Source organism: Epinephelus fuscoguttatus, linkage group LG12 (genome assembly GCF_011397635.1).
Source record: "Epinephelus fuscoguttatus linkage group LG12, E.fuscoguttatus.final_Chr_v1".
In the NCBI taxonomy this organism is placed as follows: Eukaryota; Metazoa; Chordata; class Actinopteri; order Perciformes; family Serranidae; genus Epinephelus; species Epinephelus fuscoguttatus.
The window spans coordinates 31,627,807-31,645,805 of record NC_064763.1 but is presented as its reverse complement, the minus strand read 5'-3'; the positions used below and the strand labels follow the sequence as shown (position 1 = coordinate 31,645,805).

General features: G+C 41.1%; 1 protein-coding gene across 1 annotated transcript; it reads right to left on the bottom strand.

Moving 5' to 3' along the window:
* Positions 1-6,094: 6,094 nt before the first annotated feature.
* LOC125898810 (prenylcysteine oxidase-like) lies at positions 6,095-17,555 on the bottom strand. Its single transcript, XM_049592755.1, has 7 exons — positions 17,198-17,555; positions 14,962-15,168; positions 14,110-14,284; positions 12,942-13,153; positions 12,421-12,561; positions 10,072-10,483; positions 6,095-8,264 (listed from the first exon to the last, which is right to left on the bottom strand). The coding sequence occupies exons 1-7, from the start codon at positions 17,304-17,306 to the stop codon at positions 8,015-8,017; spliced, it is 1,506 nt and encodes a 501-aa protein (XP_049448712.1). The 5' UTR covers positions 17,307-17,555; the 3' UTR covers positions 6,095-8,014.
* Positions 17,556-17,999: the final 444 nt, after the last annotated feature.

The window sequence follows — 17,999 nt, the reverse complement described above, 5'->3', positions numbered from 1 at the left end:
ATTCCTCATTTAGTCAGTCTACTACTCACTGTCATTACATGTGCATTTTTCTATGCATTTCCACTCCTGTGGGAAAATGCTGGCATCACCACATCAAACTAAAGTGGAAGCTACTGAAGAAGTAGGTTTACTTATTACCTGTCTTATGAACCATTTACAAGCATCTGACTGACAGTATTTTGCTCAATGTTCAATATATTTAGATATGACCACAACAAGTATTCATTATTATTTCAGAGAACTGCACTCTGGTCCCAGTGGAAAAGACTCTGAAGCAGTAATTTACGTGAAGTAGGATACTCTCTGTTAAACTGACTCCTGAAACCTGGCTCCTTTTAGCTTTGAAAATACTAACATCGGACAATTTTTGCCTTTTTTTTTGGGTGGCAGGAGTAAAAATTAGTCATCCTCATCAGTTTTTGTGTTATGGTTTCAGAATGACTGAGACAGTTGGAGAACAATTGGACACAAAATAGGATGCAGGTTCGACAGGATGTTTTTTTTCCTGAGAAACTTTCTTCTTTAGTTTCCAAATGATGTACAAATTTTAGACAGTTCTCTTATCTCAAATGGCTTGAAAACAGTGCATACAGCTGCCATAAACAGGAAAGATATCCCCCTGAAGGAACATGCCTCCGAACCCCCTATAGGTTTATGTCTAGCCCTGACTGTTTACAACATCTGGCTCCACCTCTGGTCCCACCCTTTGAAAACTGTAAGAAGAGAAGCTAAGGCAATTGACTGCCTCCTTCCCATAAACTGACATAGTAAAAGTCTCCATTGAGCTCAGTCCAAAAGGAATTCTCTATCAGCAGCTGTTCCAGGCAGCCCCCGCCCCCCTTTCACTGGAAAGAGAAACTACTATGTCTCCAGTCATTACCAAGTGTGACAACATAAGGCTAATAACAAACAACTACATGAAAGAAAACACATCAAGTATTTTTTTTTTTTAAGTAGTTATGGTGTGAGTTGAAGCTCTCGGCGAAAGATGGGTATCAGAGAAAGAGACAGCATTACTCTTTCAGTTTCAGTATTACTCAGGAGAAATACATGAAAGTTAACACAGCACTGTGAAAGCTGCCTTGTTTCAGGCCAAACAGCCATAGCAGAGCCAGTGGACAAAAAAACATCATAAGATTCAGGGGAACTTTCAGAGCAACATACAACCTCCATCCTGCAGCTGACAAGAGGCCTTCTCTAAGATGATCAGTGCATCTATCTGTCTATCTGAGCAGGTCAGTTGAAGCTGCAGCAGCAACACAGCAGCTCTGCAAGCTTCCTCTGCGATGATCTAACAGTCTCTGAGTACACAGATCACACACACACATCAAACGGCCTGTGGAGAGCTCTGCCAGGTTGGCAAAAGATGGGAAAGGATCAGATACATAACAATGAGATGAAATGTGGAGCGCGTGTGTGTTTGTGTGTTAGTCTGTGTGAGTTCTGGGGAATCTGTGAGCCTCTACTAAAACGAGACTTCTGGTGAATTTGGTGCATCTGTAAAGCATCCTGGTTTTTTCCATTGAACAGTGATTTATTTTTAGTGACTTCAATGCAACACACAGTTCAGTTTGTGACTAGATGTTACAATTCCTCGATGCACATACTTGAATATAGTATGAATATAGTATAGTGTCGTCTGGGGGCTTCCAGGTGGGAGCCAAAGGGTTAAAAGAGATGGATAGGAAAGTAGGAAAGAGCATAGGAAAGGCAGAGCCAAGGAGACACGTCTGCACTGACTGAACTCTCCCCCACTGGACCAGGCCGGTCAGTTGTTGTTGCACATACTTGCGATTGTGAGTGAAAGTTGGAGCCATTCTGGGGGAGGGTGTGGGGGTTAAGGGGGGGTAAAAGCTTCATTGGGGTCATCAGGTGGGCCCACTTCTTTATTGGTGTTTCGATAATAGGCCCACGACACCTCCAGAGTTCTCTTCGGCAGCACCAGGTGTCCCAGGTGCACCCCCTTTGCTTTAACTCCCTCGAACCCTGCTGTTGTTAATGGTATTTTTGGGTCCAAGTGGCGTCTCCTCTCTTGATCCATAGCCACCGGCTTGCCTGTTCAGCTGCGCGCAGAGAGGGTTTTCATAGCCTGACGTTGGGTTTGGCCTCGAATTCCCACTTCTTTAAGCAGCCTGATAGTTGTAGCCCACTCCAGCTGGGTAAACCTTTGCTTTCCAGTTGCATTGCTGGAACCTTGAACCTTTTTCAAGGCTGCCAGCTTGGCAAACTTAAGGCTTGCACTCTTCCACAGCATCCTCCCAGGGCACAGTGGTGAAGACGAGGTGCAGTGAGGAGGACCAAAGCTCAAGGTCTGGGGTGAGGTTAGTAGAGGCAATGTCAGATGGAAAGCATAGACGCTGATTCAGATCTGCCAGTAACTTCCAGTCTCACAGCCCTCCCAGTTGGCTGGTGTCTGATTTTACTGCACAGGCTTTGGATTGCTTCCCATCTTCACAGACAAACCCCCTTGTAGTTGTGGGATGGAATGATGGAGGAGGCAGGGCATTGATGGATGTCTGGCTGGTCTCCAGGGCAGCTGCTCGACCAGGGGTGTCAAACTCATTTTACTTCATGGGCCATATACAGCCCAATTTGATCTTAGATGGGGTGGACCAATAAAACCATCGCACAATGACCTATACGTTTCTTTGAGTAGAGAATTACAGGTACATTCTGTAAGCATTCATCCTTTTACAAAAAAGCTAAACAGCCTGAGATGTCTTAAGAAAAAAAAGTTCAATTTCAACAGTATGTCTTAATTTTTCCACATTCAGTCAGTCTGCTTCTCACTGTTATTACATGTGCATTTATCCAGACATTTCCTGATACAGATTCTTTTGAACTGAAGCTGCTGGTTGACAATATTTTGTGCAATGTTAAATATCTTTAAAAATGGTCACAGCAAGTATTCATTGATGTATCAGAGAACTGTTATCTGGTCAGGGTGTAAATGCCTATGAAGCAGAATTTTACATGAAGTATGCATTGTTTAACTTGCTCCTGAATCCTGGCACCTCTTAGTCTGGTCATCTAGTGCACCGGAATGGATCCTTTGGTGGGTCGGTTCTGGCCCACGGGCTGTATGTTTGACACCCCTGTGCTAGACACTTGAGCAACCGATTGTGCTGCCAGGTATGACGACCTTGTGTGAGGCTTGTCTTGCAAAAAATACTAAAATTCTAACAGTATATTTACATTAAAATAATTTTACAACAACTCCTTTTGTGCTTTTTTTTTACTGAATATTCATGTTTGCCATCTAAATTCACTGAAAATATTAATAATTCAAAGCTTTGAAAATGTCTTTTGAAAAAAGTATGGTCTAAACACATAAATGAGACACTGTGTGGCAAACCACATCAAGGGTGGGCAGATAATCTCCCCAAGTATTGATAGCACAGATACAAAGTCATGTTCGAGTACTGACACAGTGGGGAGGAAAATACTAACAGTTCTGAGATCCTTAAAGGGCTCTCCAGTTATTTAGCTCTGCACTTGAATTAAGATGGGAGACTTGCAAGAGATAAATTGAAAACAGAAAAGGTCTAAGCTAAGATATCCTGATGTTAATGATGAGTCATGCTCCCAAAACACTGGACCCTACCCTAAGTACAATTTTGAGGTACTTGTACTTTACTTTAGTATTTTCATGTAACTGATACTACATGTATTTGATCACTTTAGTTACTAGTCATTTGCAAATCTGGATTATTACTAAAAAAAATTATAAATCATCTTATAAATTACAATGTATTATTATACATTTTGGTACTTTCATTATATTTTTATGATAATACAGGACTTTATATTTCTAAGATAGTATTTTTACACTGTGGTATTGATACTTTAACATAAGTCAAAGATCTGAATACTTCTTCCACCACTGCACCAGTTTAACTGGGGTGTATGATCGCTGATCAACAACATACAGTAGGAGCATTTAGATAAAAGGAGCACAAATGACTCGTGCTGCACTGAATTGAATTTTACCTTTAAGTCTAGGACACTTTGTTTTAAATGTTCCCTTTTGATTCTGTGCTTATCAGCACTGTGACTGCTGCTGGGAAGTCACGAAGGAGGAGACACAGGGCCCATTATTCACTACTTTATAGTAAACAGACTACTGATGAGAAGAGGGTACGCTTTGTTTTAGGCCTCCTGATGGTTTTTACTTCCTTGAAGGAATAATTTACTCACAAAATGACTTTTTGTAAATCAATTAGTCAAATCGTGTTAGCTTGAATTTGTGAAGAAATCTTTGTTTTTCTTATGTCTCCACAGAAAATGGCAAACTTATTGATTTATTAATTGACTGGGGACCACGTTCAACAACATCAAAACTATATCAAAACATCTGTTGACAAACACTCTCACAACTCCTGCAGTATAATCCAGTTGAATGCTTAGCCCTTCCAAACACGTGCCTTTTCACTAAAACCCATAGCATTGGAGCCTGGCTATGAAGAGAGCATCACTTTCATAAGGTCTTAGTGAACATGCATGTGTTTGGGAAGTACTGAGCATTTGACTGGATAAATAAAACTTGGATTACACTGCATAAATTGTGTGAGAGTTTGTAAACGGATGTTTGCCCACTTTGCTGGTCCCCAATCAATCACTTAATCAATGTTTGCTCTTTCCATGGTGGCATGAGACAAAACACGGATTTAAGGCAACACTGCATAACTAATTGATTTTCAAGTGGCCATTTTGTGGGTAAAGTATTCCTTTAAAGGTTAAGTGTGCAAGATTTAGGAGGGTTTAATGGCATCTAGTGGTGAGGATTACACATTGCAACTAGCTTAAACTCCCGGCTAGATTTCCTTCAGGGGTCTTTGTTCAGGGGGGTTTTACCAGGAGCCGAATTATCTGCAGAGGTATCGTCCTCTCAGACATACAAACAGACCAGGTGATTAAAACCAGCATGAACACTCAATAAAGCAGCTTCAAGTAATGAATCAGTGTTTCTCTGATGCTGTTCATTGCAGATGGGCTTCTAACTATCATGGCTGATGCAAAATCGTGAACGGTCCTATCTAGAGCCAGCGTTTGGTTTGTCAGTTGTGGGCTACTGTAGAAGCATGGTGGTGCCACATGCCGATCTCCATAAGTGAGGACTCGCTCCCTATGTAGAGATTAACGACAACATTTCCTATTTTCCAGTGAATATACACTAAAGGAAACATACTGACATTCCATTTCTGCCAGTATATCCCTCTAAATCCTACACAGTGAACCTTTTAGAGCTTTACGAATAGAGCACAGTTCATCACTCTGGAACTTCTCCTTTTCAAACACTAACAATCCTGATGAAGGCCACAAGTCGAAATGCAGTGATCTTTCAATAAAGTTGCTGTATATAGTGCAAGTGTTGCTGGGGTTTCAACCTCTTTAGACTTATTCCTACTCTGCTTCTAACATTTCAAACTCTTTACAGGAGTATATTTCATAGCTTTTAAATCAATGCACGATGAGTCACCAAAAGCAAAAACCTGTCTTAAATCTTAGCAGGTGGGTGTCCATGGTCTGGGGAACTTCACTCTGGGCCTTTGACATGAAATAGTTGGTGATCTTAAGGACAGTGATGGGATCTTATATGTCTTTCCTGAGGTTTAAAGCAACTTCCTCAGTTTCAGGGCATGAAGACTGAAATTAGTAATTTTGTGAGCTTTAAGATGCCATAATTAGAGCCCAGTATGAAAACTGCCCCCACAGTGACAAAGCTGCAACATGTTGTCCATTAAACCGCATAAATCTGATTTATGAATCTGTAAACCAAGACTATAAAACTATCCACTGGAACAAATGTGGCAGGCGTTTACGGGCAGTCAGCCACCAACAGTAGACATCCTGTTAGTGACACATTGCTTCTTAACTTTCTCTTTTCTTCCCATTTCAGTAGAGGAACATTAAACTTCAAGCAAGAAAGGAGGTTTTGTTCAGTGCTCAGAGGCCGTTATTCAACAAGTCTGTTTCCTTCTATTCACTTATTAACTGACAGGAAATAAAACCTGAATGCCATAGCTGGGGGAGTTTTTAGTGCATTTTTAAAGACAAAAAAAAAAAAAAAAACCATGGCAAACTGTCCAATACTTTTATTTGATCAACAGTCAGATGAAATATGGTGATACATGCCATACTTAGCAGAGTTCATATAGCAGCTGTGGTTAGATGTGAACAGTCACACGGAGTCTGTTGTGTGACAAAAATCTTAACTCAAGGTCTCCCTACTTGCTTTATCGTTTGCTCAGTGTGCCTCTGTAACGCTGTTAAAAGCTCTGCAATAAGCTCGTAAGCAGACCTTGAGTTGTGATTGTTGTCAGTCCACCAGATGATTCCATTCCGTGTTTGCATTGTGCATTTGTTTTACAGCGCATCATAAAGGTACTATTGCTACAAACATCTGTTCTATGTACAGAAGCTGCTGCAGAGTGAAAACCTTGACTTAAAATTAAGATTTGAGATCGACGGTCGTACATTCTGATGCCAATCCCATCAGATTAAAGGGTTACAGTGTTTTCTCATCACATGACACAATCACATTATCCATCAACTGAAGCCCCTTAGATTTAAAGGTTTTCAGCTGACAACAGTTAAATTAAGATTTTCTGAATCCAAGTATCCGCTTCAGTCCAATTTAACTGTTATAAATTAAGACAATAGAAATAAATTAAACAAGGCATTTCTCAAAGTCTCAGTGTTCTCTTATCAGAGCACAACATCTTTTCAGCACTGGCCATTTCTGGAAGTGAACGTCCAGCTCTATCGTCATGTATGTTTCTCCAAGATTACAGCGCTTATTAAAAATGCAGGATCTCAATAAAGCTTTAGGGCTTGACAGAAAAGGGGAGGAAAGTGTCATCATCACCAGCAGCAGCAGCAGCAGCAGCAGCAGCAGCAGCTCTGCAGATCTGTCCTCTGCTTTGGTCCAGTGAAAGCTCGTTGGCTCTGTTCCCCGAAAAAAAATTCTTTCCGCTGGATTATGCAACAAAAGCAGCAGGAAGGGGAGATAATGAAATAGTCTGATGAAAGGGGGCAATAGAGCAAAGCACCAGTGGCCACAGCCATGAGTCACTGAATAATGATTTTATTAAATTTACAAAAATCCTACTGAGATTACTTTAATTAGATCTCCTTGGTGCAGTTTGGGCAACAGCAAGTCCATTAAAAGCCCTTAAATGTATAGACGGCAAAAGCAGTGCTGCAGTTGTTTCTGATTATGTGACGGAGGGCTGGTTTATGTGCCTAACGGCGGTTAAATCAGTGATCCGTCTCATATCGCACAGCTGTTACAGCGCAGACAAAAAGCAGCCGTTAAACAAACAAACAAAAAAAAAGCATCTCATTCATGCTCTCAATCTTGATTCTATGTGTGTAAGTGTTTTCTCGCCTTGGACACAGGGTCATTTATTTACACAGAGCAGCTCCAGTGACCTTAGACTGGTACTTGTATAAACTGGTGTTCATTCACACCAGCAGCAACTCAATAAAACACTGTCTCCTGACAGTCCGTTCACTTCCTACTGAAATAAATAGTAGCCGGTGTTTTCCATGGTTGCTTGGTGCCCTTGTTTCTTGGCAAAGAAAAGCTGCCTGCAGCTGAATTTTTGGATGAAACCACTAATTAGCATTAGCAATCAATTCCTGACCAATACTGAAAAGTGTCTCAAATATCTGCAATATCTATGGCAGAGAAGACGAAGGGATCAGCTAACTGGCCTTTGGACAGCAGTCGTGATTAAGTTTTGATTTGTTTTAGACTTGATTTGACTTTGATACTTGTTTTTCTGTATGTTCTGTAAGTTTATTTATAAGGCAGAGTGAGACTGTGTTCCACATATTTACCCCTTATTTGTGTATGTATGTATTAAGTAATGAATTACTTTGATGTGTCTCTTAATAAACCTCGCCACTGGAGACTTCTCACAAGTCACACTGTAAATTTCCGTACCTTAATACAGACATTTTCCGGCACATCAACTTTGTTATGCTATGAGGCTTTCAGTCAAACAGGTCATAGTTCAGTCTTGATCCTGTGCATCAAATCTTTCTGGTCCACCATGTCCGTCTGTCTGTTCCAGCGGTGGTATGCCAGCAGGGCGATGTTCTTGGCCGCCACCGAGCTCATCTCCATGGCACTGCCGGCCAACTCGATGCCATTGAGGTAGTAGAGATTGGGGTGGAGCTCTACAGGCGGCAGTGCCTGGCTGCTGCCATAACAAGGGTAGGCCTGCCACTCTGTCACCTGCACGGAGTAGTATGACCTAAAATTGAGAGGCACAGTGAAGAAGGAAGGTTCATCAGCCTCAACCATACTTTGTGTTTTGTGCTAATTTTGTGCTAGCATGCTAACACACTAAACCAAACTGGTGAACATGGTACACATGACCATTGGTCACATACCATGAAAAATATCAATATTCTATACTATCTTCAATACCATGTGGAAAACTGACATTGAGGGCATAAAATTTAATTTTTTTAGATAAAGATAAATGTAACTAGGCTATAGCATGAACAACATTTCAATTCTTGGTTAGCAGCAGAGAACTGTAGAATGACTGTAGTAAACATTAACAATAAGAAAGAGCAAGAAAGTGCAGCTGGTACCAGTGTACCGATACTGAAGAAAAACTGGTTCAATTATTCAGTATCAATATGTATCACACCAGTGACTTTAGACTGGTGTTTGTTCACACCACCAGCAACTCAATAAAACAGTGTCTCCTAACAGTCCCTTACTACTGAAGTAAATACTAGTACAGGTTTCCACAGTTGCTTGGTTTTCTGGTTTCCCTGCAAAGAAAAGCTCCCTGCAGCTTCATTTTTGGATGAAACCACCAATTAACAAATATCAATAAGTAGATATTATGGACAACACCATTACATCATTTTTTTTCTAATCTTCAGCATTTAGCATGTTGACATTGACATTTAGCTCAAAGAACGTGACTGCAGCCACAGCAGGGTGTTCATATTGCTCACAACAGGGGCACTGAAATAGATCATTTGTTTACATAGGCGAGGAACACCCACTGTTATGACTGTACAATTATTTAAAGGCATCCGCTCACATGGACCCTCATGGTGACAGTTCAAGCACACATATTCCAAATTTTATGATGCATGACGGCTGGCCCTGCATTAAGAGAAAGCCAGGCTGAAAATTTCAACAAAAATATTGGTACTGATCAAGCAGCATTACATTATCTACTGATGAAATGAATCACCCTTCTGGGGGATACAGCCTGCAAGCTAGCGAGCAAGGTGGCTCTAAACGTTTCAATACCAGCATTAAATTATTAGCATCAAAGGATGTTGAATTGCTTCCTAGAAGTTGGCTTTGTTAAGACTGAGTCGGTACAAATAACTCGTGTTGACATAATATGAAGGAAAAAATAGAAAAGTCAATTTAAGAATTTCACAAAAAGTGAGTTAACATGATAACCAAATGCAAACTATTGATTTGACAAACAGGACAAAACAGGAGTCAGGAAAGTTACTGGGAAAAAACAAGGAAGTCAGCAGCCACTGGGTGTTCCTGTCCTGTGCAAACCAATGATTTACTCGCCATGGCTGCTATCAGACTCTACTGCAGGGCACTGCTGTGCCAAGGCATAGCCTCACAGAGCTGTATGTGTGCATCATTTTACTGTCTTATCTCACAAAAATAGCAGAATGTAGCTGAAACAAAATTTCTTTGGTTAACTGATTAAACAACTGGCAGTAAATTAATCAGCATAATTTTGATAATTAATTAATTAATTAATTAGGTAGCTTGAGTCATTTTCTAAACAAAAACACCAAAAATTAACTTGCAGCAGCTTCTCGAATTGGAACAATTTCTAGGGGGTTTTGTCTGCTATAGTAGTGAATACACTTTGGGGTTTGGACAGTTGGTTGGACAAAACCAAAAAAAAAAAAAAAAATTTAAACATGTCACTTTGTTCTTTAGGGAATTACGGAGGGCATTTTTCACTATTTTATGGATGAAATAAACAATTGAGAAGATAATCCTCTAATTTAGAGAAAGCCCTAGTAAATACCATGATTACTTAGAAAGTGGCTAACCTGAAAAGTGTCTTGAGCTGAGTCTTGTCCAGAGGTTGTGGCGAGAACACTTTATAGACTCCAGCCTCTTGCGGCTGCTTACGCCGGAAACCCGTTGAGATATTGACGGGACAAACACTTGCCACACTGTTGAAAAACAGATCAGGTGTCTCAGTTGTCAAGATGCTGGCGAAGGGGAACAGGCGAGGGTCCGGGAAACCAAAGAAAGTGGTGTTGAGGTAACCATGGACGATGGTTGCTACGGTGCTATGATAGCTGCCGGGGAGCTCCTCGAACGGAGGGGTGAAACCTTGGAACTGGACTCCAGACCTGACACTGGCCTGGAGCGGCGTCGCCAACACAACAATGTCATACAGCTCTGATCCCTCCTCTGATGCTGTGGTAAAGCTGAGCTGGTACTGTGGCGCCTCTCCTGTCAGGAAAATACACACAGTCACTGTCAACACTACATCAAGACTACACGATCCACATACTAAGTCATTCACATCTGTCCACTGGTAACTACTGGCAGATATAATCCAGATACACCCAGCACATTCCTCATGTCTCGAGATGTCTGTGCCAACAGGGAAGTGTTGACACACTGCAATGATAAATATGCATTTCAATGACAGAACAAAAGGTTTTTGTCTTTGAAATTATCTCTGGAAATTTCAAAGAGGGGATGTAAGCCACATAAATTCAGATACTGCAGATGGTTTTCAAATAAACTAGAATTACCACCATGCGGTTTTATGTCTCTGCGAACCAGTTGTTGTTACAGTTCACATCCATTTCTGTCCAGACTCATATGTCGCCATGACAGCTGACAATGCTTCAAATGTTGCTGCACAGTTTCAAGGTGGACACCCAAGATTAGTGTCACCGATTCATTATCTGACCAAATGTCTTGCCTTCTGGTCCTAACCTATGACGCTAAGGAATGGCCAGAAAAGTGTTTTTGCAGAACATTATGATGTCACAGTGAAGGAGGCCTTTGACTTCATCGTGTCATCCTATTAAACATTTGTGTAAAATTTTCTTATAGTTAGCAAATGAATTCTTGAGTTGTGGACAAAGCACGTCTTTTTAGCCCACAGTGACCTTTGACCACCAAATTCTAATCAGTTTATTCTTGAGTCCAGTTGAAAGAAACTCTCACAATGTGGTCTTGAGATATCTCGAGAATGGGAGGGACAGACAGACAGGCGGTGGATGGACGGTGAGACAACTGGAAAAATTAAAGCCTCCGGACACAGCTATCAGCAGCAGGGAGGCATAAAATTATTTCAGTGCTATCATTTGTGTTTAATTTCTACAGTAAGTATATAGTGAGGTTAACTTTCACAATCAGGTATTCAGTTGCTATAAAAGTCAGATTATCACAGTCTTTCTTTCCTTCCATTCCTGTGTGTCGGGCCCCAGTAGTGCCTCTTTCTAATGATGTACGTATAAACTGCTGTCAAATGAAAAATAGAGTGGAAAGTTAACAAATGATTTCATTAACTTAAAGCCGATTTTATTAAAACAGTTGTGGTATGAGGAAAACAGAGTCATGTTTCATAATTTTCCCTGTTTTACTTTCATCACTCATCATTCACAATTTTTCCATTTAAGGAAAGTGATGAATTGTATGAGTTGAAAAACAGAGGGGTAAAAATGGATGTGTAATGACAGATAAAATGACAAATCATCAACTCATTTGATTAATTTTTCTATCATTCATCATTCACAAAACCCAGCTGACATTTACCATTCACAACAATAATTTAGTCACCTCCCTCCCAAATGTCAACAAAGAAAAAAACAAACAAGTCCACTGACTAACTGATCTAGCTGTTGATCAGTTGGATGTCCAGGGCCCCGATCGGAGCCCACCGGAGGCCCTGCTCATCAACGGACCAGCGTCGGCAGATACGAGGGGAACACTGGGTGTTGGCAACAAGGAGGGAAGCCAAACACTGTTTATCTGCACACACTGCAGCGACACAGAGCTGGTGGAAAATCGGAAAAGTTTCCCTTTGAGAGCCAAAAAACCTGATCAGTTAGTCAGTGGGCATGTTTTAGGGAGGGAGGGTGGGAGGGAAGCGATAAAACTTATTGCTGTAAACGTTGGGTGCTGTGAATGATGAATGGTAGACAAATTAATCAAATCACTTGATAATTCATCACTCTATATTGCATTTCACATCCATTTTACCGCTCCATTTTTCATTTCACTTGCATTTTCGTCAATTAATTTTTGTTACTTCCACCCCCCATAGACTGCTGCATAACCATTGTCACTTAATGAAACATCCTTGTAAAATGCATTAGAATGAATTAGTCACTCGACATGATCCCATTCAGCCAACATCGGGGTTAAAGTACCTGAGTAGACGGGTGAGATGGAGTTGACTTTTGCTTGCAGCAGGTTAGCGTTGGCCATCTTCAGCAGGCCAGAACACACCAGCTTGTTGCCTCCTTCCACCGCCCACAGGTTGTTCTGGGCCCCAGCTAAAGACACAGCGCCTGTAACACACACACACAGACACACACGTTCATTCGCAACAGACAGTGCCAAGTGCTATAAACCAATTATCAGCTGCCCACACATTTTCCTGTTCTCTCGCTCCCACAGGCCACCCCCTCCTCTCACCTTGCTTCCCTCTCTTCTATTCTCAACTACCCGCTCCTTCCTTCCTCCTCTCCTCTGTTTCTTTTCTTTTCCTTCCCTTCCTCTCTCCTGACCTACATCAGTTGGGACGTAGATGTTCGGCTCATAACTGGCCCTAATTTCAGCACCGCAGCCTTCCTCCTCCCACTCTCCTCCCTGTCTCTTCCCTGTTCATAACCCCCTCCCCTCGTCCCCTCCTCTTCTTCCACTCCCCATTTCTTCACACTCATCTGACCTACAAAGGCGGGGATGCTGACGTTCTGTCCATAGTTGACCCTCATGACGGGCTCGATGACCTCGTCGATGAAACGCTGCGACACACCCAGCTCCAGCAGCGAATCAGAGAGAGGTCTGCGGGTCATGTTGATGAAGCCACTCCCTCCAAGAGAGTCCAGCAATTCCTCCACTGAGCTAAAGGCGTAGCCGTGGGCCTGGTACTTGTAGATCCTGTATTACACATGCAAACACACACAACAAATGGCTACTTATCAATAACAGTAGTTACCAAATTAGTAGACAGATTTCCTAATTCCAATCTGACAGTTGAGATTATCACACATTTCTCAGCAATGGGTGCAGAACAAAAACAACAGAGACAAACGGAGGGATATACAAGCTCACAGTTGTTTAGAGAGAAGAGCAAGAAAGACAAAGTGATTCAGGAGATAAATCATTTCCTGAGGGAGGAAATAAAGGTCAGTGAACAGTGATGGTGGAGGGATCAAATGCAAATCTAAGCCTGGCTCACGTTTCAAGCAGAAACTGAGTCAAAATAAGATGATTTCCAGCAAAAGGTTTGATGTCTTGACCATATTTGACAGTCACATGTGTACAAACTGAGATCTGAAACATGACCGACTATGATGGAAGAAATCAATTCTGCTGTTTTATACTGTATTATTTTAATGACAGGCGGATTATTGTCAGTATTCATACAGACGTCAAGCTCAGAAAGTCACACTAAGTCGAGGTTTTGAGCGAGTGATTATGACTGCAGGCCAAATAATAAATAGCTCATGAGCTTTACGCAGTGCCACACTGTGAGGCAGTGTCTTGCTTTCATTCTATATTCATTCTATTGTTTCTATCACTCTCTTTGTGAGTGAAAACAATGGTGGCAAGAGGAGGATTTAAACTGTAAATGACTTTGCAGGATCATTAATGCAAATTTTGTTTGGCATCGTTAAAAGGTAAAGAATACTTAGATACTCTCAGACCAGATCCATGTTATCTTGGATCCAAGAAAAGGTGGGAGAAATTATGCATAATTTTTAAGAGGTGAAGGCACATGCAAACTAAAGTGGGACTCCTCCACACACCTACAGGGGTATAATAAATCAGGAATCAGCTGCACCACAGCGACATCCTGTCAAGCAAACAGGTCATTAATATTTCTATCTCACCTCATGAATTTCTCCATAATTTCCTCCACCCACATCTGCAGGCGTATGAAGCTGATACCATAGCGCCACCACAGCCGAAACAGATCCAGCAGGTACCAGTCTGTCTCCTCAAGAATCACCTCCTCACCATTAAACACTGCCGTCTTCCCTGCCACGCTGCGGCGATACTTTAAACCTTGAGGGGTGGACACAGGATGACACAAGTATAATAAAATGAAATAGTAGACAGAAACTTTTATCAATAAAAATACAAATATTTCTCATTTTGATTTGACATTGATATACTTATTTTTCTCTGAAGCTTTCTCAACTTTAATATCTACCTAAAATGCAGCATAACAAGATGTAACTAGTCACATTATTTGATTACTTTGCTAGGGCACTAAATACTGAGTGCAGAGCAACAATGATTTGTCCTTCAGTTACAGACCCACACATGTGGCACTGCTTATTAAACTCAAACCATCCACCCTCCTTAACTGATGATCACTCTTCCTGCTCAGCTTACATCTGCTGGAGGCACAACATGAATCTGATCAAGCTACATACTGTACTTATATTCATCACTGTTACACATAATCTCCATATTATACCTCATTACCACCTGGAAACCATTTTCTTATCTTGTAACCCTGAACAGATGTTTGCTGGTTTTCACTGGGAGTCATCTCTGTTTCTGTTTTTGAAGCCAAGCTCTTGTTTTAACTCACTTTTGACAATTTAATGTGCAACCATGCATCTTTTTTATTAAAAATAACAGTGACCTAATTAATGCCACACAGTCACAAACATTTATTTTCCTCTGAGCCTTTTAAGGCCTCATGTGTCATGTGTTTTTGTGTGTAAACTAACCGAGCTGCTTGACAAACTCCTGCATGTGGAGGTTGAGGGAGTGAATGATGGAACCTCCAGACTCGTAGTTGTTGTGATTGACGGTTACAGTGGCGAGACGGCCTCCAACCTCCCCCTTCTCAAACACGTCCACCTGGACCTCTGGGCCAAAGTGCTGCCGCAGGAAATGGGCCGTGGCGCTGCCTCCTATCCCTGCCCCTACCACCGCTGGAACACAAAGGATCAAAGCCGACAACAGAGAGGAATGTGAAAACAGAGCGTGACTTGGGATTAAAATGTATTATAAAACTAACGACCATTAATCATACTGATTTTATATTATCATTGTGTGGCATCTGGGTGTTTAAAGTTATGGCCTTAGTAGAAGAAATCAAAGAAATGAAAATAAAGTAATAAAGGCATCAGAATTGAGTGATTAAAAGGTAATAATTGTTTCCTGTTTTTGTAGTTTTTAGTTGTCAGTCATCATGTCTAGAGCTGGACAGAGGAGTGTACATGAGAAACAATGGTGTCTTTGATCATGGAGCTCTGGGATAAAGTTGCAGTAGGAAGTAGGCAGAGCAGCTGGTTCTTGGAGTATTTTTTTTCCCTATGGAAATTTCCATTGAAGGAAACATTAGTTAGTACCTTAATATGATCCAAAACAAAATTTTGGGAATCTCCTCATTAAGCTAACTTCATTGGTGCAGGCATTAGACTGTGATTGATCAACTCAATACTTAGCCCTTTGGAATTATTTCACTACTGGTCACATCCCAATTAATGCTGAATTAATTTGTCAATTAATAAATCAAAAGAAAATTCATAATCTATTGAAGGCCAATCTTGAATATTAGATTTATGTCTTTATGTGGTATATCATTGTACATGTAATATCTTATAATATCTAGAATCCTGACAAAAACTGGGAAATATAACCACATTACTCCAGTCCTAAAATCCCTACACTGGTCACCTGTCACTCAGAGAACTGATTCCAAAATATTGCTGCTTGTGTATAAATCACTCTGTGGATCAGCACCCTAATATATCTCTGACATGCTTGTGACATATGAACCTTCTACGACCCTGAGGACATTTGGGACCGGCTACTGACCGTCCCGAGAGTCAGAACAAAACAGAGTGAAGGAGCGTTTGGCTATCACTCTGCACAAACCTGGAAGATGTTAGACAAGCCCCTGACTCTGACCACTTATAAGTCAAAGCTATAAACAGTAATTTTTTACTCTGCCTACTCCACCCTGTTATAACTGCAAAATTATTTTCAATTCAATTTTAAATCTTTTTAAAATAATCTTTTTATATTTGTACCTCTTGTCTGCACTTTTGCTGTTTTTAATGGTTATTTTTTTAAACTGTAATTCATTTAATGATTAATTTTACTTTTTCTATCTTTTTTCTATTCACTCTTTTATTGTAAATCTTTAGCCCTAATAATTTATTGTTCTGCACAGCACTTTGAATTGCTCCGGTGTATGAAATGTGCTGTATAAACAAAGTTGCCTTGCCTATTAGATATGCAGACAGTTGGCTGGACAGGATAATAACATGTTCTAACACATTTTATTTTTAACCTTACCTTTAAAGTTGATGCCAATTGGTTACTATAACACTTGACCTGACTTTAAGCTGCGAAACAAACAATCTTGTGCCTTTGTCAAAATTATGGTTCAGCAAAAAAAAAAACTACAAGTACTTGCAATATGTGCATGTAGTGACCATGCAAACCAAGAGGTTTTCATGGCATGCCTATGAACAAGTCCAGGTGTCAGTCATGTAACACCTGCTATGGATTGGTAGCTTATGTGTTGGTGAGCTGGGCACAGGTGGACACAGGTGTGACAGGTGAAAAGAGGCTTGTGTGAAGATGAAAGAAAACAGGAGGAGGCATTGGACTGACAGGGCCTATTGTTTCCTAGCTGAGTGCATTCAAAACACATTGTCATGGATTTTTATCTTATAATGGATGCTATCTATAAATAACTGTGACATCATTGGATCCCTTGTAAAGTGTAATCAGTGGGAATAATACATATTACATACAACTTAGCTTACAAAGTGTCAGCTACCTGCAGATACAACATGCATGTATATTCAATAACCTCTGCTCATTCAAACACAACACAGGAGCTAGCTTGACCACTACATGTTACTGTCGCTCAGGGATGCTAGCTTGAATGCGGGCTAGCATTAGCTTAAATTAACGGCTAGCTATGATGCTAACTCATTTTCTTGCCTATTTTAGAAGGCGGAGCTCCGTCGACATGAGCGGACTCCGCCGGCTCTCCGACAGCCGACCAGGCTGACAGCAGGACGACGAGCAGCGGGAGAAGAGAGCCGACCATAGCGGCACCTGAGCTGAGACAACCGGGAGGAGGAGGCGGATGCGGCGACGGTTAACACATCAGGTCAACGGCTGCTCCTCTCTGTCTCTATCCTTTACACGGACGGTGACGTAGTGTTTAAAATGAGGAAACGTACACGTCTATAGACTCTGTCGCTGTAAGTGAGCAAGGCTGCGTTTTGAATGTGTTGGTAATACTGCACAAAAGAGGGCTTCATTAATTTCATGACGATGCAGATCAATTCTCCAATCAACGGCCGCTCACATCCACGTCCGGAAACATCACGTGACCTGATGGACTGGCTTGTTTCGACCAATCACAGCCGCCTCAGCAGCCCAGTCACAGTTACAAAGTGCTTTGCAGTAACTCTAAACATTTAAAACACAAGCAGAATGAAACAAACTTAAATGTCACCAAAGTAAAAGATCAGATTAAATGCCCAATAACGTTGCAATAAAATAGACAGCTAAGATAAAATCAGGATATGCTTTCAGATAATTAGAAGAGACTTTAATAAAGACAGTGAAGACAGCCTTATATCCTCATGCAAGTTGTTCCACAGTCTCTGGGCCCTGATTGCAAAAGCTCTGTCCCCTTTAGTCGTATGTCTGGACTCTGGAACAACCAAAGAACCTCTGCCTGAGGATCTCCATCTATGCAAAGGTTCTTAAGGGATTAAACGGTCTGAAACCT

Coding starts and splice junctions, on each gene's coding strand:
- LOC125898810 (XM_049592755.1), bottom strand. CDS start 17,306: ATGGTCGGCTCTCTTCTCCCGCTGCTCGTCGTCCTGCTGTCAGCCTGG. Junction 15,169..17,197: donor AGCTCCGCCTTCTAAAATAG/GCAAGAAAATGA, acceptor TTTGTGTTCCAG/CGGTGGTAGGGGCAGGGATA. Junction 14,285..14,961: donor GGAGTTTGTCAAGCAGCTCG/GTTAGTTTACAC, acceptor CCACCCCTCAAG/GTTTAAAGTATCGCCGCAGC.